We start from the raw sequence: 22,498 nt of genomic DNA on the forward strand, positions 1-22,498 counted from the left end.
ATATGTTTTTAAAATCGTTTGTATTTCCTTGGTGTTGGTAGTGATCTCTCCTTTCTCATTTATGATTTTATTAATTTGAGTCTTCTCTCTCTTCTTTTTAATAAGGCTGGCTAATGGTTTATCTATCTTATTAATTCTTTCAAAGAACCAACTCCTGGTTTTGTTGATCTGTTCCACAGTTCTTCTGGTCTCGATTTCGTTGAGTTCTGCTCGAATCTTTATTAACTCCCTTCTTCTCTTGGGTGTAGGATCTATTTGTTGTTTTTTCTCTAGCTCCTTTATGTGTAAGGTTAGCTTTTGTATTTGAGTTCTTTCCAGTTTTTGAATGGATGCTTGTATTGCGATGTATTTCCCCCTTAGGACTGCTTTTGCTGCATCCCAAAGATTTTGAACGGTTGTATCTTCATTCTCATTAGTTTCCATGAATCTTTTTAATTCTTCCTTAATTTCCTGGTTGACCCTATTATCTTTTAGCAGGATGGTCCTTAACCTCCACGTGTTTGAGGTCCTTCCAAACTTCTTGTTGTGATTTAGTTCTAATTTCAAGGCATTATGGTCTGAGAATATGCAGGGGACAATCCCAATCTTTTGGTATCGGTTCAGACCCGATTTGTGACCCAATATGTGGTCTATTCTGGAGAAAGTTCCATGTGCGCTTGAGAAGAATGTGTATTCAGTTGAGTTTGGATGTAAAGTTCTGTAGATATCTGTGAAATCCATCTGGTCCAGTGTATCATTTAAAGCTCTCGTTTCTTTGGAGATGTTGTGCTTAGAAGACCTATCGAGTATAGAAAGAGCTAGATTGAAGTCACCAAGTATAAGTGTATTATTATCTAAGTATTTCTTCACTTTGGTTAATAATTGATTTATATATTTGGCAGCTCCCACATTCGGAGCATATATATTGAGGATTGTTAAGTCCTCTTGTTGAATAGATCCTTTAAGTATGAGATAGTGTCCCTCTTCATCTCTCACTACAGTCTTCGGGGTAAATTTTAGTTTATCTGATATAAGGATGGCTATCCCTGCTTTCTTTTGAGGACCATTCGAATGGTAAATGGTTCTCCAACCTTTTATTTTCAGGCTGTAGGTGTCCTTCTGTCTAAAATGAGTCTCTTGTAGACAGCAAATAGATGGGTCCTGCTTTTTTATCCAGTCTGAAACCCTGCGCCTTTTGATGGGGTCATTAAGCCCGTTCACATTCAGAGTTACTATTGAGAGATATGAGTTTAGTGTCATCATGATATCTATTCAGTCCTTGTTTTTGTGGACTGTTCCACTGAACTTCTTCTTAAAGGGGAATTTTAAGAGTCCCCCTTAAAATTTCTTGCAGAGCTGGTTTGGAGGTCACATATTCTTTTAGTTGCTGCCTGTCTTGGAAGCTCTTTATCTCTCCTTCCATTTTGAATGAGAGCCTTGCTGGATAAAGTATTCTTGGTTGCATGTTCTTCTCATTTAGGACCCTGAATATATCCTGCCAGCCCTTTCTGGCCTGCCAGGTCTCTGTGGAGAGGTCTGCTGTTACCCTAATACTCCTCCCCATAAAAGTCAGGGATTTCTTGTCTCTTGCTGCTTTAAGGATCTTCTCTTTATCTTTGGAATTTGCAAGCTTCACTATTAAATGTCGAGGTGTTGAACGGTTTTTATTGATTTTAGGGGGGGGATCTCTCTATTTCCTGGATCTGAATGCCTGTTTCCCTTCCCAGATTAGGAAAGTTTTCAGCTAGAATTTGTTCAAATACATATTCTGGCCCTCTGTCCCTTTCGGCGTCCTCGGGAACCCCAATTAAACGTAGGTTTTTCTTTCTCAGGCTGTCGTTTATTTCCCTTCATCTATCTTCATGGTCTTTTAATTGTTTGTCTTTTTCCTCAGTTTCCCTCTTTGCCATCAACTTGTCTTCTAGGTCACTCACTCGTTCTTCCACCTCGTTAACCCTCCTCGTTAGGACTTCTATTTTGGATTGCATCTCATTCAATTGATTTTTAATTTCTGCCTGATTAGCTCTAAATTCTGCAGTCATGAAGTCTCTTGAGTCCTTTATGCTTTTTTCTAGAGCCACCAGTAGCTGTATAATAGTGCTTCTGAATTGGCTTTCTGACATTGAATTGTAATCCAGATTTTGTAACTCTGTGGGAGAGAGGACTGTTTCTGATTCTTTCTTTTGAGGTGAGGTTTTCCTTCTAGTCATTTTGCTCAGTGCAGAGTGGCCAAAAGCAAGTTGTATTCGGAAAAAGAGAAAAAGAGAGGAGAGAAAGAAGGAAAGAAAAGAGAAAGAGAAAAAAAAGGGAAGAAAGAAAAAAAAACAAAAAAAAAGAAGAAAAAGAGAAAGAAAAAGAAAGGAGAAAAAAAGGGGTGGGGGAAGGAAACAAATCAAAAAGCAAAAAAAAAAAAAAAAAAAAAAGGAACCACGGGGCAGTATCTTCTGATTCTGTGTACTTTAAGTCCCTTGGCTTCTCCTGGAAGTTGTCAGTCTAGCTGGTCTTCTGGGGGAGGGGCCTGTTGCGCTGATTTTCAGGTGTTAGCAGTTGGGGGAGCTGCTCTGCCCCTGCCTGGTGCAGGGCTCAGTGGGGGTTGTTTACCCCGTGAGGCCGCAGGAGGAACAGCCCCAGTGGCGGGGCCAGCTCCGGAAACCTGGATTCAGCTCCGGCAGGAACTCTGTCTGCAGGGCCTGGAGGCTCTGGGGCGCGGCCGCTGATCTGCTCAGCTGGGGCAGGAGCGTCCTTGCTGTCCTGGGCCCTCCCGGCCTCTGCCTGTCCCGGGGGGGAGGCCGGATCCTGGGCTGTGTCCCGGCGCCCTGTGCTCCGGGGCCTGCGCTGTTGGATTCGCGCTCCCGGGCCGCGCAACCCCCTCCGCGGAGCTGCCGCCCAAGCCCCGCGGAGCTGCCGCCCAAGCCCCTCGGAGCTGCCGCCCAAGCCCCTCCGAGCTGCTCCTGGAACCGCGCAGCCCCCTCCGCACGGAGCCTCTTCCTCTGCCCGAGCCCCTCTGAGCTGCTCCCGGGGCCGTGCAGCCCCCTCCGCGGAGCCGCCGCCCGAGCCCCTCTGAGCTGCTCCGGGTCCCGCCGTGCGCGCTGCAGCCCTTAAGGAGCTCGGTGCACTCTCCTGGGTGCGCAGTTGCTCTGTTACTGTCCCCGGGAGCCCGAGGGCATCCTCGCCCTCCTGGGTCCTGCTCCACCTCCCCGCGAGCCCCTTTCCGCCCGGGAAGGTCGGTGCAGCTCCTGCTCTCCGGGACGGGGCTCTCCTGTCCTGGGGACACTCGCCCCGGCCTCAGCCCGGCTCTTCGGGGGGCCCCTCCCCCTTGGAGGCCTTTGTTCCTTTCTTTCTTTTTCCCCCGTCTTCCTACCTTGATAGATGCGTGAACTCTTCTCACTGTAGCATTCCAGCTGGTCTCTCTTTAAATCTCAGGCCGAATTGATAGATTTTCAGGATAATTTGAAGGTTTTCTAGGTAATTTGGTGGAGACAGGTGATTTGGAGACCCTACTCTTCCGCCATCTTGCCCCTCCCCTCTATAGGAAGGTTTTTAAGAGAATAAATCCTAAGGGTTTTCATCACAAGGATAATTTTTTTCCCTTTTTTTAATTGTATCCTTATGAGAAGACAGATGTTAGTTGAACCTTTGTGGTAATCATTTCACAATATATATGAATTAAACTTTTATTCTGTAGTCCTTAAATTTATACAGTGATATTTATCAATTATTTTTCAGGGGTGTCTGGGTGGCTCAGTTGGTTAAGCATCTGCCTTTGGCTCAGGTAATATTCCCGGAGTCCCTGTTTAGCAGGAGAGTCTGCTTCTCCTTCTGCTCCTTCCCTCCACTCGTGCTCTCTCTCTCTGTCTCTCAAATAAATAAAATCTTTTAAAAAATTGAAAAAAAACCTATAAAATTGACAAACTTTGGCAAGAATGATTTTAAAAATTAAGCAAAAAAAGGGTTATGAACACATAAGGCAAAAGATAACTAGAAATGAAAAGAGATAGAGATTAAATCTCTGAACATGACAAATTTAAATTCTAATAAAATATAATCTACCAAACCTGAATCAATAGAAAATCAGAATGATTATATGACTACCAATGAAATTAAATTAGTAATATTTTAAAACTTCAAAGAATAGAAAAAGAAGACTGATAATAAGGAAGTTCCTTGCAAGGACAAGAAAGAAAATAAATACCTACCTACAATGACTCCAAGGAACTATATAAACACTTCATATACATTATCTCCTTAATCCTCATGAAAGATCCATGACATATCACTCTACTATTTAATAGATTCATCCAACAAAGGAAGATAATAAGAATAAGAGATAAGTAGTTTGCTCAAGGTCACCCTAGTAGAGGAATTGGTATTAAAAAGCTTTAAAAAGCTTTAAAAAAAATAAAATAAAATAAAAAGCTTTTAAACAATATTACACTGCCTTTCAACATTTCAACGGCCAATAATACTATAGCTTTCCAAAAAAGCTGAATGGATGTTAGACAAATAATATGGCTAAGAAGGTAAACTGATGCCAGGTCACGAACGGTCTATATGATTTGCTAAGACTTATTTCTATCCTATTCACAAGAAAAGTTGATACTGATAAAAGTCTCTTATTCTAAAAGACAGAAATTCTGCAAATATTTTTGGTGGAAAAATGATAAGAGTTTCAGAAATATTCATATATTTTAAAGAACAAAATATTTTACAATTTTTTACTGAGGCAATGAAAGAAATATCAGTGATATAAAAGGAAAAATAGTTTTCTTTTATAAAAAAATCTTATTTACTTATTTATTTATTTATGAGAGACACGTAGACAAAGGCAGAGACATAGGCAGAGGGAGAAGCAGTCTCCCTGTGGGGAACCTGATACAGGACTTGATCCTAGGACCCCAGATCACAACCTGAGCTGAAGGTAGCACTCAACCAGTGAACCATCCAAGTATCCCTTTTTATCAAATCTTTATAATGCTTTACTATTTGTAATTGTTAAAAAGAGAGTAAGAATTATGATCACCTTCATTATTCCTTTACTTCTTATAATTAAGCATTTATTTTTTAAAAAGAAAAAATAATGGACCTTAATTTAATTTAAGGAGGTAATAATGATGGTACCAAAGGATTTACTGATGGATCCTATGTGGATTATGGCAGAGAAAATTCAATCATGATATCAAAGTTTTGAGCATAAGCAGCCAGAATGACAGAACTACCATTCTTGGAAAGGGAAAGGTTAAAAGGAAGAAAAGTTGGGAGCTGAGAAATTGGGAGTTCAGTTTTGTACATGCTCATTCGAGATGCTTTACCACACATCCAAGTGGAGGTGGCAAGCTGGCAGCTAGATATGTTAGTCTAGAGTTTAGGGCAGTGTTCCAGGCAGAAATACACATTTGGGAAAGAGTAGCATAGATATAGTATTTAGATCCATGAAACTGGAGCAAAGTACTTAGCGAATACACAGAGCAAAGATGATTTGGGAATGATCTCTGCAACAGTCTAACATTTAGAGGATGGGGAAATAAGGAGAAACGGGGAAGAGGAGTAAGGAGGAGCCAAAAGGAGAAGTGATCTCTTCAAAGCACTCACATGTATCAAACTGCTTGAAAGTCAAACACTGAGACAGATGAGGAAACAATTAACTACTAGATTTGGCAATGAGACATTATTGCTAACTTTGACAAGAGCACTTTCAGGGGTAAGTATTAAAGCTCAATTTGAATAGCACAAGGGAGAATGGAGGCAATAAATAAATAAACTGGAGGCACAGTTTTGTAATAAAGGAGAGGTGGCTGAAAAGTAGCTCAAAATGACTATGGGGAAAGTTTCTCTGTTTTGTTTTTAACACAGGAAAAATAACACACCTGTATGCTGTGATGTGTGGGAAGATCTAGAAAAGAAGGAAAATTAGCAGAAGAGGACAAGAGTTTGGGTGAAGACCTTAACATAAGAGGGATGATGGGATGTAGTGCACAGGTCATAGGACTGGTTTTCCATAGCAAAATGATGATCTCTGTAAGAGCCAGGGAAAGGCAGAATATATAGGGTAGAATGTCTAGGGAGGGCAATTTAACAGCAGATGGGACTTAACAGTCTTCTTTGTTTTAGCGATTTTGTTTGTAGAAATGTGCCTCTTTAAGGAAATAATCATGTTGAAGTACAAAGACTTAGCTATAAGAATGCTATGACAACATTATATTTAAAAGCAAAAAAGTGAAGGCGTCTTAAGAGAGCAATAATAATTAGCTACTGGACATTACAGGCCTAAAATCCATTCAAACAAAAAGGTTTAAAGATGTTTAAAGTTACATTAAGATGTAACTCAGAAAAGCTCAGTATTCTCACTGGCACACAACCTAAAACTAAAAACCAGTTTTAAACATAAAATATATTTTAGGGGGAATCCCTGGGTGGCACAGCAGTTTAGCGCCTGCCTTTGGCCCAGGGCATGATCCTGGAGACCCGGGATCGAATCCCATGTCAGGCTCCCGATGCATGTCTTCTCCCTCTGCCTATGTCTTTGCCTCTCTCTCTCTCTCCTTCTGTGTGACTATCATAAATAAATAAATAAATAAATAAATAAATAAATAAATAAAACATTTTGGGATGCTATCTATTAACATATTTCACATATATTGCTTCAAAAGGTAACACTTCATTTAAAAAGACTAATGGTTAATAAACATTTTTAAAAGATTAGCAGCACCAGTAATCAAAAAAATGCAAATTAAAACAAAAGGAAAAAACTCCAAAGGATACCATCTTTCAGTTACAGAATTGGCCACTTTTATTTATTTATTTTGCCACACTTTTATACTTAATTGGCAATGGTGGGAGGCAGGCAATCTCACATATTGCCTATAGAAACTAAATAAGCATGGCCTCTCTGGAGGTCATTTTGACAGCCTATTTCAAAAGCTTTAATAATATATATGCTTTATCCAAGAAATTTAACTTAAAGAAATAATCATGGTCTGTTTAAAAAGATGTAGTTACAAGGTTATTAATTCCAATAATGTATATGACAGCAAACAACTAACTGAATGTATCCTAAAGGTCTAACAATAATTGAGTAGATACATTATATAAATAATTAAATTCTATTCATTTAGGGAAATTATGCTGTAGTAGGATAGTTAATGACATGCAAAAATGTCCATTATACAGTATTAAGGGAAATAAGTATTACATGTATATTATGATTCCATCTTAATTAAAAAATATATCTATGCATAAAAAGGCTGGAAAGCTACTCACCAAAATGTTAAGGCTTCTAGAAGCTGCTTCTTAAAGGTAAGATTATGAGTGACTTAAACTTTCTTTTACCTACCTGTCTTCATTTTCTAATTTTTCTATAATTAATATGTATTACCTTACCAATAAATTAAAAGCAGTAATTTTGTTAGGGACAGACTTTTACAGTTTCCTAAAATTAGAAACTGAATAGGGCTTTTTTTTTTTTTTTTTTAAGATTTATTTACTTATTCATGAGAGACACAGAGAGAGAGGCAGAGACACAGACAGAGGGAGAAGCAGACTCCCTGCAGGGAGTCCGATGTGGGACTCTATCCCAGGACCCCGTGACCATGCCCTGAGCTGAAGGCAGATGCCTAACCGCTGAGCCACCCAGGTGCCCCTGAATAGGGCTTTTTAAAAATGTATCGAACATAAGCATATCTCATGGAAGCCACCATGTGTTTAAACTACTGGTTCTTTATGACAATCAGGATAGTTTAAATCCTAAAAAGAAGACCACCTCTGTGGTCAGTAACGCAAACTTGTTTATGACTAGGTTCACCTGGTATTTCCCTTCTAATTTTAGTGTTCTTTTCATAAGATAGTAGAAATCCCTCAGCATATAAAGGAAAGGAAGCTTTTTTTGCATGTTTGGATTAGTGAATCAAAGAAAGAGGAAGTTGCATAAAAATTTAGACAAAAAGTGGTTAAGCAAGTTGGAGAAAGAGCATGTATCATCAGATCCATTCCGAGGGGACCAGTTGAAAAGGTTCCATTACTGTAAAGTGTTGTAATAATTACTACAGCCTCTTATGTAAGTATGAAAGAAAAATTAGTTTTTACATTTATCTTTGTATCTTAATTTAGGTCACTTCCTAAATCCCTAAAAATAGCCTTTCTACTTACATGTTAATGGCCAAACACCTAATGTCCCGCTGTCATCTTGCTCTTTAATTCCAGACCTGTGGCATATTCTACACAAACTAGCTCTAAAACTATGGACAAGTTATTTAGCCTCTCTGCATTTTAGTTTCCTCATGTATAAAATTAGAATAGTGGTGCCTATGTCACTGGCTTCTGAGGATTAAATGAGTTAATAGAAGGAAAGCACTTTGAACAATGCCTGAGATACAAGTAAGTATTCAATAAGTATTATCACTATTCTTTTTACTAGTATTATTTTTGAACTATTTATCTTCATAAAATGTAAATATAAAATCCAATATATCCCAAACAGTATAATTTTTTACCTGTTCAAAAATTCTTGCTGTATTCCTTTTTCAGATCTAATATACTAGAATTACCCCTTTTCCCAAGTGATCCACTTACTCAAGTTAGAAATCTTGGTACCATAATACTGTGTTACTACTTCTCCCTCACCACCTAAAGTATCTTAACACTGTCAAACAGTGACTTCTCTTACTAGATGGCGATTATTTTGGGGACAAGGACTAAACTCTTTTTCAGAATTTCATGAAGTACCTACACTCCTGACAGCTATGTATCCTTGGCAGTTAGGAAAATTTCTTTTCTACATTAGGTCCTCAATAAATCCATCTTCAGTATGTGTGCATGTGTGTATGTGTACGTGTATTACTCTTTCTGTTTCCCTTATAGCTCTGGCCTGATATTAAACAATAACAGTTTTAAAGCATATAAAGATGATCATTCTATTCAGGAAACCAATTACACAAAGAGACCTTCAAAAAAATCTATAGATTTCATCTGATTCATTTTCAATGCTGATGAGATTGTAGGAGATTCTTAACTCTCATACAATTCTGGTAGTAAGATAAATTGGTACAACTCCTTTATAAAGATACACTTTAAGGGCCATAACATTTCTCATTATATTTGCCTGAGTAATTGTAAATTCACAGTAGAAACAAAAAGAAAATTGATTTGTACAAAATGTTCATTATTTTTTCCTTTATAATGGAAGGAAAATGGAGAATCTGAATGATGGATTTCAGTTTTGAACTGTCAATGTACTATTATAGAGCTATTAAAGTTATCATTATAATGACTAAAGCAATAGAAATACATGCTATTCTCAAAAAAACTGTGTTTATGCTGGAACTGCAATTATGTAAAAAGTGTATTTACATAAACACTAAAAATGCAAATGGAGTCTATAATTTTGAACTATTTCTGATACTGAAATAAAAGCAATTTTAATCAGATGAATATATTACACAAGATATTCAACTATAAATTAAGATTTTAATAATATATTTAAGATGTCAACTACCTTTGGGTAAACTTCAAATATGGTGTGTAGTCTATTACAGCAGGAAAGTTTCCATCCAATCCCTCTCCCTTGAGGCAAAAGCTAAGACAAGAGACAATAAATATGTCACATAATACATAAACCTTTAAATTGATGTTAAATGTTTTAAATAATCTTTGTTAGAGACATCTGTTTTATCAAATTGCAGGTAAATTTTTTTATTTATAATTTAAATGTTACTTTTTAATGTTACTTGTTACAAATAAACGCCTTAATAAAGATACTCTATATTCACTATTGATGACAAAGGAGTGCACAAGTTAATACACTCTAATATGAATATATTATGCAAAAGAAAAACTGAGAAATCTGTTCAAACATTATTGGACACTACCTTGGTCTTCACTGGATTTAAGATGTTACTGGTGGATTTTCAAATGAAGACTTGTTCATGTTTACATACAAATTCTTACCTGATATTGACTACCTCCTTAAAAATTGACTAAAAGAATAAAAAAAAATAAAAATTCTGACTAATTAGAAAATGAAAGTTTTCTAAACTACATGAATAGGTGAAAAGGTTTGGGTCTTAGGCCTATAGAGAATGCTAAAAAAAAAAACAAAAAAAAAAAACAAAAAAAAAACCTTTTACTCTTTAGTCCATTCTTTTTGAGGTCTTGGCAACAGGAAAATTTAGGTTGAGATTTGCCCAAAGTCATACTGGGAGTCTTATAAAGCCAGTAAAGCAACTCTAGATCACCTGGTCTCCCAATCCAGTAGTCTTTGCTTTGATTGATGGTATATCCAATTGGATAACAAAAAAAAAGTGTTTAGTTTTATGATTACCATTATTAAAAGAAAAAAGTACATCTTCTAGGAACATAAACAATAACATTTACAAGATGTATGTGGATCTTTTTAAAAAAAGTCATCTGTGAACTCCCACCTTCTAGTTTCGTTAGTAAGTTTGCCTGTTGAAATACCATTCTAATGTGTTAGTATCAAGGGTATGTATGTACTTTTTCATACTTGAATAAGGAGTCATCAAAAGTGCCAATACTTTGTAGGAGCTTTACCTCATTTACAGAACTATTACTAATGTATCTTTAAGACACTTGCTTTCAGCCATTTATATAGTATCAATGGGTTACAACAAGCCAACAGTTCATGCATTTATCCCAGGTTTTCTTTCTTTCTTCCTTCGTCTTTTTTTTAATCAAAAAACAGAATTGTGAAGGATTCAGACAGAGCCAGCAGCATGACAGGTGAAAAAAGTAACACATTCAGAAGGATTAAAAAAAGAAGATCCATATTAGATCTATCATATTCATATTCTAAACAATTAAGCTAATAACTGAATACTATTTTATTAAATTTTAAATAGAGGAAAATTATACCGACAAAATGAAAATATTTTGAAAAGGAAGTGATTAAAAAAAGGTAACCTCAGTGGAAATGAGCAATATTATTATTATTATTATTATTATTATTATTATTTTGCAATATTATTTTTTGATTCAAGATCTAACAGATTTTCATTTAAGTTTTATACTTTGTTGAAACTCTTGGAATATTAAGTGATATTTTCCAAAAAATTATAATATTTCCATCATTCTTATGTTTGAGTTCTTGTTATAAACAAACCTTTTACTTTTAGTATAACCTCGATCAATTAAAGAATGTAAAAAGATACTCCCATAAATCTGTGAAAAACTTACATTTATATTTTTAGCACTTATGATCTTAGTCTGAAATCATCTTATTGATAGTAAAGGTAAATATTAATAATATTTTTGATGTTCTAGATACATAATAGAAGCCCAAGACACCCAATATATCATGCCAGGATCTTTTTAATTTCAATACATGAGATAATGAAAATCTTTCTGGCTTTGAATCTTTTAGTGCATCTTCTTTCATTTTAAAGCAGTCGCTGAAAAATACTAAGAGATAAGATCCAAAAACTTCCTTCAGTGCTAGCAGGGTATATACTTTTTTTTCTACTGGGTTAATGCAGTCTAGGATTTTTTGCCCAACCTAGAAAGCAAACAGGACAGTTAATTCCTTAACTCTCAGTCTCTTTGCCCAATCTAGAAAGCAACATGATAGTTAATTCCTTAACTCTGAGAGTAAATTTCTAACTTCTGAGAGTAAACCCAGTCAGACAACTGATGTCACAGGATAGGGAACAACATGAATCAAATATCAATATCCAGCTGTATGCTTTACTTATTAGCAAAACAAAACAAAACAAAACAAAAACCCTAAGTAGAAACCATTATGAGGTCAAATAACTTAAAAACTGAACACATTTAGATTAAGTACCTGAAATCGATAGCATTGAGTCCAAGCAGCATGCCAGCAAGCATATTTGCTTCCTCACCCAAGACAATTGCTCCATCTTCATAAAATCGTCTAAAAAATGAAACGGGTAAATATATAAATATTAAAAGCAGACTGAAGTTTCATCTATAGAAATCAGAGACCAAACTAAAGTAGAAAGAACTAAATTTTAATTAATTTATCAAAATAAAAACTATATGGATCATCCAATTCTTGTAGATACTTAGGAAAACAATGCCAGCAGTAACAAAAAAATATCATTGTTTCCACTTCTCTTAAAAAGAATCCCTGACTCTTCCAATGGGTCAAGTTTGTCTACTATTTTTCCCTAATAGTGAAGCATTTCGAATGTAATTTGAAAAGTGACAGTCATTTATACTGGTCTATTTGTGAAACTATATAGACTACTGTTGTATACACAGAACAAACACAAAGTTTTTCTTTAATTCCAAGGGTTATTAACTAAATGAAGAACTACAAAGATGTGATCATTAGTAATTCATACTAATCTTTAACAACAAACTAATGGACTAGCAGGGTATCTGTGTATGAAAGAGAAAGTGTTCATATCTCTGACAAAATATGAATATGAACCTTTCTGTGTTAATTCCTATAAAGCTTTCTGTTTTGGTTAATGTTAGTTGTTAAAATACTAAAATTTTATTTTAATATATTTAAAATAAATATTTTGAGAAAATATCATGATATGAGCCTAAGGTATTTTTCTACAAAAGAATGTATGATCATTGTATTTACTTAAAAAAAAATAATACTATGCAATAGCTAGTTTATGTTCAGTAAGCAGGAATCATTTGCTATATCTATTTATATTAGAGATAGACAGTGGATGCCACTCTGTAAAACCCCATTTTAGTAAATGAAATTTGTCTTACTCTTTTTGATAAAAAAGATTTTAATATGCTCATAATAATCCCAATGTCAATTTTGCACAGTTCATTTAAAAATACTTTTACAAACATATCATTTGATACTTGCTTAAAAAGCCCATGAAGCAAAGGTGGAAAGAACTATCATTAGTTTCAAATTTACCATTGGAAAAAGTTAAGAATTAGGTTAATACAATTTGCCCAAGCTCATGCAGATAAACTGCTCAAGGAAGAAACCTAATTCTTACTTTAAGTTCTATATGTTTCTATTAAACCATACCATTTCCTGTAACACAAAAATATTTAAAGAGAATTTAACCTATGTTATAGTTCATAGGGAATTTTTAAAAAAGATTTTTACTTATTTATTTGAGAGAGAGAGAACGTGTGTGCAAGAGAGAGCATAAGCAGAGCACTGGAGCAGAGGGAGAAGCAGACTCCTCGCTGACCAGGGGAGCCCAACGCGGGACTTGATCCCAGGACTCCGGATCATAACCTGAGCCAAAGACAGGAGCTCAACTGACTGATTATTGAGTCAGTTCCTAGATGGAACCTCGGCGCCCAGGAATTTTAAATGAATAAAAAGTACAAAGGAAAATAAGAGGCCATTATTTTACTCTCTGTCAGATGTAAGGCTACAAATAAATATGATAGGAAGACTAGCTGGGAAGAAATGTTTTTTGTCTCCTTGGAAATACAGGAATTTCTTTTATAGATCTATACGAAAAAAAAGAAAAAGAAAAACTGAAAACTTTAACCTAACAAAGATTAATAAATGGAAGAAATTCCTATATATTTAACTAAGATATTCCACAAAAAGATAAAGATATTAAATAAATCTATATACCTAAGATTTTTGTCACTGTCCCTATAGCTAAATTGGCTCTTAACAAAATTATTTTGACTCCTAGAAGAACTATGATTACAATGGCTCTAGACCCCCAAATTCCATGGGACACATGCCTGAGACAGAATTCTGGTTTTTGATACTAGGAATTACCCACTATTCCTGGCATTCCCCTATATAAGAAAAGGTCTACTTTTTTTTTCTCCATATTGAGTCCACCATGTTTAAAGTATATTCTAAGAGTAAGATCAAAACTATTTCTGCTTGCTTCCTAATGTCAACATTGTATTATGAACTGTTGAAAAATACCAAGCACACACACAAATCTAACTAGTTTTAGTGAAACGCTTTTTGTGAAATATTTGCTACATGTGAAATACTTCTACTCATATAAAACCATACCTGAAGTGTAATGTTGCACAGATCTCATTTAATATAACAGTCTTTACTGCAATAGAGGGTGTGGGAGAACAAATGGAACACGAAGTTCTAGTTAAAGAGCTGTCCAGAGGGTTCAGTCCATTAAGTGTCTGACTCTCGATTTCAGCCCAGGTCATGATCTCCGGTTGTGAGAGAGCCCAACATGGGGCTCCATGCTGCTGGGGTGGGCGTGGAGCCTGCTTGGGATTTCTCTCTCCCTTTCCCTCTGCCCCACCGTCCCCCCACCAACGTGCATGATCTCTCTTTCTCTCTCTCCTTAAAAAAAAAAAAAAAAACAAGTTGTCCATTGTAGGCTGAGCATCTTGTTAGTACAGTCTAACAGTCTAAAAAAACATTTTTAATAAAATACACTTCTAAGTTTGAGATAACATTTTAAAAGTAACTTAATTCAGTATTCAAAAGAATAATGAAGTGTACTGAACTGAAAAAGATATTTTTGTCATTTAGTCAAAGACGTCCTTTACATGTATTAACAGAATAGAAGCTGTTAGGAAAATTAATTTTTATTCTCTTAATCAAATAAACACCCCAATAATTTTGACTGAAAGTTTGATTCTTGTCATCAACACTTCCAAAGACTTCAAAAAACTGTAAACTTTAAACTTCTTAGTTTTTATCTCATAGAAAACCTGGAGCATTAATAAAGCTTGCTTATATAACCAAAGTTATGTAACAAATGAGCCAAAGATAAACCCTAAGATGACTAAATTCAATAACAAGGTATACACTAAAAAAGAAAATTCTCTTTCTCTAGTTGAAAATATTTTTTGTTCTAAAGGATCTAACCAAAACAGTACACTGAATTGCCAAAACACATTATATATGCTGAAAGTGAAAGGTAAAAAAGATATGTAAAACTTCCATGTAAAGCTTTATACGTTAGATTGTATCTCTATAAGGAAGTTTTTCATTTGAGAAGCAAATGAAAATTGTGAGCAACTTCTGATATTACTGTGATCTGGAAGAAAAACTTCCACTTTTTATTAGGTATATTCTTGCCATTTGTCTGTTGACTAGAAAAATATTAAAAACCAGGAAAACAAAGTAACACCTAATAATAACAGCACTTTTCCTCTCTAAATATATATAATTTAACTCTAATTGAAACATATCTCTATACTGCTATCTTTAGTATTCATTAAGACTATTCGAAGGCCTTTCAGGTACTTCAATAACAAATACCCTTTGGATGGCGTCCACGGTGAACCACCAGTATAGATCATATAAGCACTGTACAATATCATGCTTCAAATTTTCCCCTTTGAGAGTCAGAAGTTACTCTACATACTGAAAATGGAATATTATGAGAAATATTATCTTATAAACCAAAGAAATTTCATTATCACATTCTTGTTCTCTTGCCCAATTTAGTCTCTATAAATGAAATTATAGAAGAGTCTCCCTCATGACATGAAAAATAGATTTTAGCCTTATAAATGTTTTATTTCATTCAATGTCCAACTGAATCAGAATGAAAACTGATGAAAAGTAAATCTCCAAAGATATTGCTAAGAATGTCAGATTCATTAATGATTTTATCAACAAATATATAATAAATTCCTATTAAGAGGCGAGAACTGTGCTAGGTACTAAAGTTAAATGGTGAACCACCTAAGCATGGTCCCTCTCTCCATGGAGCTTTGCACCTTTGCGGGGACAGGCAACAAACAAAAGAGAAAGGTCATTAGAGCTGATGATAAGTAGTATAAAGCAAATAAACAGGTTATTGAGGCAGAGGAGAACCGAAGAACTCAACTCTGAAGAAAATCACTTAAGCGTTTAGGCCTTAAACCCACAGAAGTCTGATCACAGAGGGCTCTATAGGCCATATAACATTAATAATAAATGTAAATATTTACGAGTGCCAAGAACAGTTACGAATGCTTTATATGAATTATCTTCTTTACCAGCACATATGCCAGAGAGGGACGAAGCATTTGTCTAAGATTCTACAGCTAGAAAGTGGTTTAACCAGGATTTGACTCTAGGAAATGTATTTGAAGAGAAAACATTTTAATGCTTTAAGTGGGAACCAACACAATCTTTTTAACTTTTAAGAAGATTGGCTGGAAGAAAGGGGAGGAAATGGAAACTCACTTGGGACACCAACAGGGGAGTGTAGAAAGAGATAAATGAGGTACTATTGCTCTTGCAATCATGGACATTAAGGTCAAGAGATACATCAAGATAGATTTTGGAGAGAGGACTGGCAAGATTTGCTAATTAGGCATGATTATAGAGAATGAAGAAGAAAGAGAAATAAAATATGACTTTTAGGTTCTGACTTGATCAAACATGTACCTAGGCTGTGAAACCATTTGTTAAGAAAGAGGTAAAGAGGGTTAGAGGAGAAAAAAAAATCAAGATATCTGAACTATCAAGCAGAGATATAAAAGTGGTGTCATGACCATACAGGTAGTATTTAAAGACATTCTAAAAATTCGAATGAAGATAGAATGGAAAATGAATAGAGATTAAGATCACATAATGCAGGGCTGAGCCAGAAGAATACTGACCTTTCAAAGTTGTAAAGAGCAAAAGAATTCAAAAGGAAAGACAGAGACCAAGTCAGAAGAGCAATGACAGAAAAAGAAAGAAAAGCCAAGGAAGGTTATATAGGTTAAAGACAGAGGTTTTTCAAGAAAGAAGAAGTATTTAACTGTTTTAGCTGGGCAATGGTATAAAGTATGGACAAGAGAAATATCCATTTGGTAGCTTGTATATTGTTGGTATCCTTTTAAAAATTACTCTTGGTGGAATGATGAGAGACAGAACCTGGAAAAGAGTGGATACAAGAGAGACTCTGAAATGATGACAGTAGGTATAAACATTTCTTCAGAAGTGAGGTGATGAAGCAGGACACAGAAATGAGCAAAAGGAAATACAGGTTCAATGGAGAAGTTTTCTTCTTTTCAAAGTAGGAGATACTAGTTTATGTTTCTACAGGGGTGGGAATGATCCAACAGTAGGAAAGAGATTCAGAATGAGAAAAAAAGAAAGGTGAAATGAATAGAAGAGGTGAATGGGGAGAGGATCCAAAAGAAGGCGGCCGGAACAGGAGGAGAGACATTCCAACACAACAAAAAAGAACAAAGAGAATAGGCTTACAGTGTGACTGCGGCTAGGAATAAGAGATTCATTTATGTTGAGTTTAATATTCTAATGAAAGAAGGTCTGACATTATTATGCTAATGAAAATACCTCGTTCTTTCTAAATGGTAATTTTTACAGGGCACTCAGAATGCTTATTACTCTCAGGTCACATGGTCTTTATGTATGACCAAGATTATTCTTACCTTTACAACAGAATAACATCAAATGTATCCTTGAAGTTTTTCTTAATTGTTTCCAGGAATTACTGCTTCCATGGCTCTTGGACAGCGAAAGAGTTTTCAAAGTTTATCCATGTTATAGCCCATATCAGTACTTCATTTTTTTTTTAAATACAAAGTTTATTTAGACAAGATGCTTGATGAAGGGAACACTATCTAGGATTCATCTCTTCAAGACTAATGTATTCCTACTAAACAGAGAATACCCTTCATTTAATATCTACATACAAAAGTGTTACAAAACTGTCCTTGATTTTACAATAATAAATGAAAAACATTAAAATTCTCCAAACAAGGTATGCCAGAATTTTCATGATGTTGTTGTTTTTCTTAAACAGTGAAAGCAAAATAATTTACTGAAATATAAAGAGCTGAATGAGCATGAGCATGGAGAATGAGCATATTTTCACAGAATCATGATTTTTCCCCATCTCATCTAGATTTGATATCAATCAAAATATAACACTGGACATTTAGTATTAAAAAAGCACAACATGCTTGTGCAGATGTGCCACTTATTTAATGTACAGTAAAGGAATGGGAAAGGGGGAAATGAAAAAAACAGAACTATCACGTTGTAGTCAGGATGTGGTAGAACCAATTGTGTTTTCGTTTTTTTTAAACAGAGAATGCGTCTTGGTCTATAGGAATAGTTCTGGAATAAAGTAACAGGTTCCTTCTTTAGTAGACACCTGTCTGCTGCTAGAACACATCAATTTTACCTTTATCTTCTATTTCTGATTGTGTGGGTATGTCAGTTTCACTGACTGGCTGCCTTTCAAACAGGAATCTGATCTGCCTCATAGAGAAACTCTGTCTTTCATGGTAGGCTTTCCTGAGTTTGCTTAATGTTGTATGCCTCTTAAGCTTCCACTGCACTATACAGAACCTTCCTGGCCCACCACCTTCAAATTAATATGATTATTTTTCTCAGTCTTGATTCCTTCTTTGGGCTTTTCATCCACCATGGAGAACTTCGGAGTCTCCTCAGCTGCCAATTCACAAAGGAGGTACCATCCACACCGAATGAGCACACAAGCAAGCATCAGTAGTGGCAGAAGACGCACATCATTTCTTTGTATGGCTGAATATCATCTTACTGTATGGAATACACACTATTCATTCATTCATTCATTCATTCATTCATCAGTTCATTGGACATTTGGGTTGTTTCCACTTTTTGGCTATTATGAGTAAGGTTACTATGAACATTTGTAGAGATACTTTTCATGAACATATTTTCAATTCTCCTGGAAATATATAGAGAGTCACGTGCTAGTTTATATTGTAAATCTCTATTTATCCTTTTGAAGAATTGCCAGACTGTTTTTCAAAGGGTCTGCATCATTTTGCTTTTCTACTATCAATGTATGAGGGTTTCAATTTTTCCAGATCCTTATCAATACTTGTTATTATGTGTTCTTTTGATTTTAGCCATCCTAGTATGTGTGCGGTAGTATCTCATTGTGGTTTTGATTTGCAATTCCCTGATGGTTAATTATAATGAGCATCTTCTAAGGATTATTGGTCATTTGTATATCTTCTTTGGAAAAATGTCTATTCAAATTCTTTGCCCATTTTAAAATGTTTTATTTTCAATTACTAACTTTTAAGTATTCTTTATACATATTCTAGATAGAAGTTCCTTATCAGACATAGGCATTGCAAAAGTTTTTTCCCATTCTTTTGGTCATCTTTTCATTTTCTTGATGGTATTCTTAAAGGCACGAATTTTTAAGTTTGATTATGCCTATTTATCTATTTTTTCTTTTGTGGCTTATATATTTGGTATTACATCCAGGAAACTATTATTAATCCAAGGTCATGAAAATTTACATTTGTATTTTCTTCTAAGAGTTTTCCATGTAAGTCTTATCCATTTTCAGTAATTTTTGTATATGCTATGAGGCAGTAGTATACAAGCAATTTTTACTAATATTTTTCATCTTAATAATGTAAAACTTTTAAACAGATTAAGATTCTAAAAGTCCTCCTTAGCTCTTGAAAGATATGTTAATTGTTCACTATTCTATCTACTCTTCTATAAGTGAGAAAAGTATTTATCAATTCCTTTTTCACTTTGTGACAGCTCAGTAATTTTTGAACTTTTATACTTTACTCCTTGCTTCTCTTAGTCCTACTACAATATCAAGAAAATTAATATTTTTTCTGAGAAAAACTTTTGTCATTATAAATTAAGTACTGTGGTACAACCGTAAAGTAATAAACAGGTGTCCGTAAAACTAATTTTACCTCTTCTTTATCTTTTCCATACATGCTACTTCAAATTACCAGAATGTTTTCATTATTGTTTGAAGTGTCACATTTGTATTTCTTAGATTGACTTTTCTAAATTATTTTTCAGTCTGTGGGTGGGGAAAAATAAAACTTGGAGTAAATTAATTCAGTTTCTACTTTACCTACCTCTCTATTTCTCAGTCTTCCCAGCAAACTACCAAAACAATTCCCCACTTTCTTTTTTTTTTTTTAGCTTAGATTCTAATTTCAAGTCTGCCAACCTCCCAACTCTGGCTATTTCACAGTAATATTTCAATCCCTAAGCAATGAAACTCTGCAAGGGTTGTTTTCAATTGCTCACTAAGACATCCTCCACCTCAGGAAAAAAAAAAAAAAACACTTTAATTCTCTAACACTATGGAGCCATGTGACATACAACTACCAGAGGATTTACTGTATTTCTCATTCCTATACTTCCTCCATCCAATCTTATCCTTAGATTTTCACTGATTAGTATTCTCAAGCTTGCCTGTCTTAGCTTATGTAGCTCCTCCTTCTGTACTGGGATAAACACTTGTATAATACCATTTAAAGGACGTCATTACTCTTTATCTTTGAAGAGAAGATCAAGAAGAAATCACTTGATTCAAATACTCCCAAGATTCCTAAAGGATCAGAGATCATTTCTCATTGCTCTACAAGAACTTATATCAGGCAGCATCTAGACAAAAGGTAAGATATAGCTATTCTTTCCAAGAGTTTGCTTATATTTTACAAACCTAACCTTCCAAGTAATAGATCTGCTTTGGCTAGAGGTTCACAATCAAATTCATTTATAATTAAGAGGTTTCTTTGGTTTGATTTCAGTAAAAAAAACAAAAACAAAAACAAAAACAAAACAAAACAAAAAAATAGCGTAGTTTTTTTTTTTTTTTTTTTTTTAAAGACAACTTTGCAACTGTGTTTTTTATTTAATGAGAATTCCGAAATAATTCCCTACTTCCTTTCCAGGAACTGGAGCCATTATATTGACATTTAAATACTATGTGTGTGTATATAGATAAAGATGACATATTTGCAGGTATGTGTGCAGATTTACTGAGCCATGTTTCTGTTTGAATAATATATGCTTATACATTGCTGCAAGAGTATTTTTATTTCGTGGATTTTTTTAGAGCCGAATCATTTCCTTTTATCAAAAAGGACAACTAAAACCTCAGAACAAGGCAAAAAGCATTTCCCTTTAAATATTTGAACTACTCATTCTAAAAATAATCTATTCAAGAATTATTTCTACTCCACCCAATTGTCTAAGAAACAAAGGTAACTTAGATTATTATTATTAGATTATTAAGCATTAAAATAAATGCTTTAATTTCTACTCAGAAGACTGTCATAACCTTAATGCAACTTTGTTATTGCATAGGAGATGATTATTGTGTAGACTTGGATTCGATTTTATTAATTTAGGATTTTTTAGGTTTGATCTATGAGATTCTGATACTACTTTTATTTTCAAAGCCTTAGTAACCTTAATATTTAGTATCTTTCACAATTAAACTTATTTACCAGTAATAATAGAAGAAACAAATTTTTCATTTCATGAAGTTCATCTCAAACACCTAAGAGTTAATCATCATTTCACTGCCTATCTTTAGAAATATCCCTAAGAATCATATTGCTATCAAAGAATTCAATAAATACATACCAAATAATTATGTGGTGTGGTAACAGCGTTAATGATATGGCAGTAATCATTTTGTACTATATAAGCATATCAAATCAAAATGTACATCTTAAACTTACAGAGTATGTCAATTACATCTAAGTAAAGTGGGGAAAAAGCAAACAAATAAACAAAACAAGAATGTACCATAATAAAGGCCCAGATATTCTCCAAATCTAAAATGCCAAATATTGCATCAGGACATGGAAATTAAGATTCCAGATACATGATTTCTTTATATATGTGCCTAATTTCCTCTATCAAAACTTGTTTTAAAAAAAACTTGTTAAAAAAAAAAACTTGTTTATAGCTGTCACTGTCTTCTTCTCTTTCAGAAATATGATCTATGAGGTAGAAATAAGTATGGTAATTTAGAAGTGTCTAAGGCAGTGTGGTCCAATAGAATGTTCTGCATCTGTGCTAACCAATTCGATAGCCATTAGCCACACATGCCTACTGAACATCTGGAATGTGATATGGAAACAGAGGAAGTGATTTGCGAATTTTACCTACTCTTAATTAATATTAATTTACATAGTGGTGTGTGGTTAGTGGCCACTGTATTAAACAGTACATGTTTAAGTTATTCAAATTATTGAATATTTTCATTTACAAATACTTTTGAAATGGAGAAAAGTGATTTCTTAAATAGAATAGTGGTTTCTATAAATACAGAGATTAGTAGACCAGAATTTTATAGGAATGCCTGTTGTCCTAATATGAATATTTTTTCTACCATTGTAAAAATATAATAAAGTCCTGTTTTTCACATGGCACAACATGTCATCTCTTAAGTGTATACAACCTAAGAAAAACAACACTGGTACAGCCTGCCATAAAAAGACAATTGAGCGATCATTAGGTATATATACAAATTAAAACAAAGAAATAAAGTGTGGAAAGAGAAAGAACACTATAGGAATTTCATGGTTAGATTTTTCTTCAAATTCATGGTCAGGGAAAATTCTATGGAGAGAATGAAACTTCAAGTATAAAAGTGTGAGAAACAGAAATGATTCAGAGAAAAGATATTCTAGGTATAATGTGAAGCCTGAAGAGATACACCAAAGTAGATGTATGTTTAGCTGACAAATGTCATTTTTCTGAGAAGACAGTGGATTTACCTGAGCAGTACAAAAAAGAGGAAATAAAATAGCTGAGGACTTTAGAAAGGAATGAATTTTCATTCTATTTTTATGTCTAATCTTTTAAATATATATCTGAAAATCAAAAGGACTT

At 34.4% G+C, this 22,498-nt stretch overlaps 2 protein-coding genes and 1 pseudogene across 14 annotated transcripts in view; 1 reads left to right on the forward strand and 2 right to left on the reverse strand.

Annotated features, from left to right (window-relative positions):
• Positions 1–22,498, reverse strand: part of RUNDC3B (RUN domain containing 3B) — a 147,362-nt gene that overhangs the window by 59,906 nt on the left and 64,958 nt on the right. For all 13 annotated transcript variants that reach the window (XR_013357034.1, XM_077857102.1, XM_077857113.1 and 10 more), the window contains 2 exons: positions 11,771–11,860; positions 9,467–9,547 (listed from right to left, as the gene is read on the reverse strand). Coding sequence is in view for 12 of the 13 variants with exons in the window: in XM_077857102.1 (XP_077713228.1) it covers positions 9,467–9,547; positions 11,771–11,860 (171 nt within the window). In the remaining variant the exon portion in view is untranslated. The remainder of the gene's footprint in view (positions 1–9,466; positions 9,548–11,770; positions 11,861–22,498) is intronic.
• On the reverse strand, positions 17,802–19,523 carry LOC144288980 (small ubiquitin-related modifier 2 pseudogene; annotated as a pseudogene).
• The window catches only part of ABCB1 (ATP binding cassette subfamily B member 1), a 206,545-nt gene continuing 204,294 nt past the window's right edge, over positions 20,248–22,498 (forward strand). Inside the window, exon 1 of the mRNA XM_077857100.1 lies at positions 20,248–20,265. The gene's annotated coding sequence lies outside the window, so the exon portion shown is untranslated. The remainder of the gene's footprint in view (positions 20,266–22,498) is intronic.

The sequence above is a fragment of the Canis aureus genome, chromosome 18, assembly GCF_053574225.1.
Source record: "Canis aureus isolate CA01 chromosome 18, VMU_Caureus_v.1.0, whole genome shotgun sequence".
NCBI lineage: Eukaryota > Metazoa > Chordata > Mammalia > Carnivora > Canidae > Canis > Canis aureus.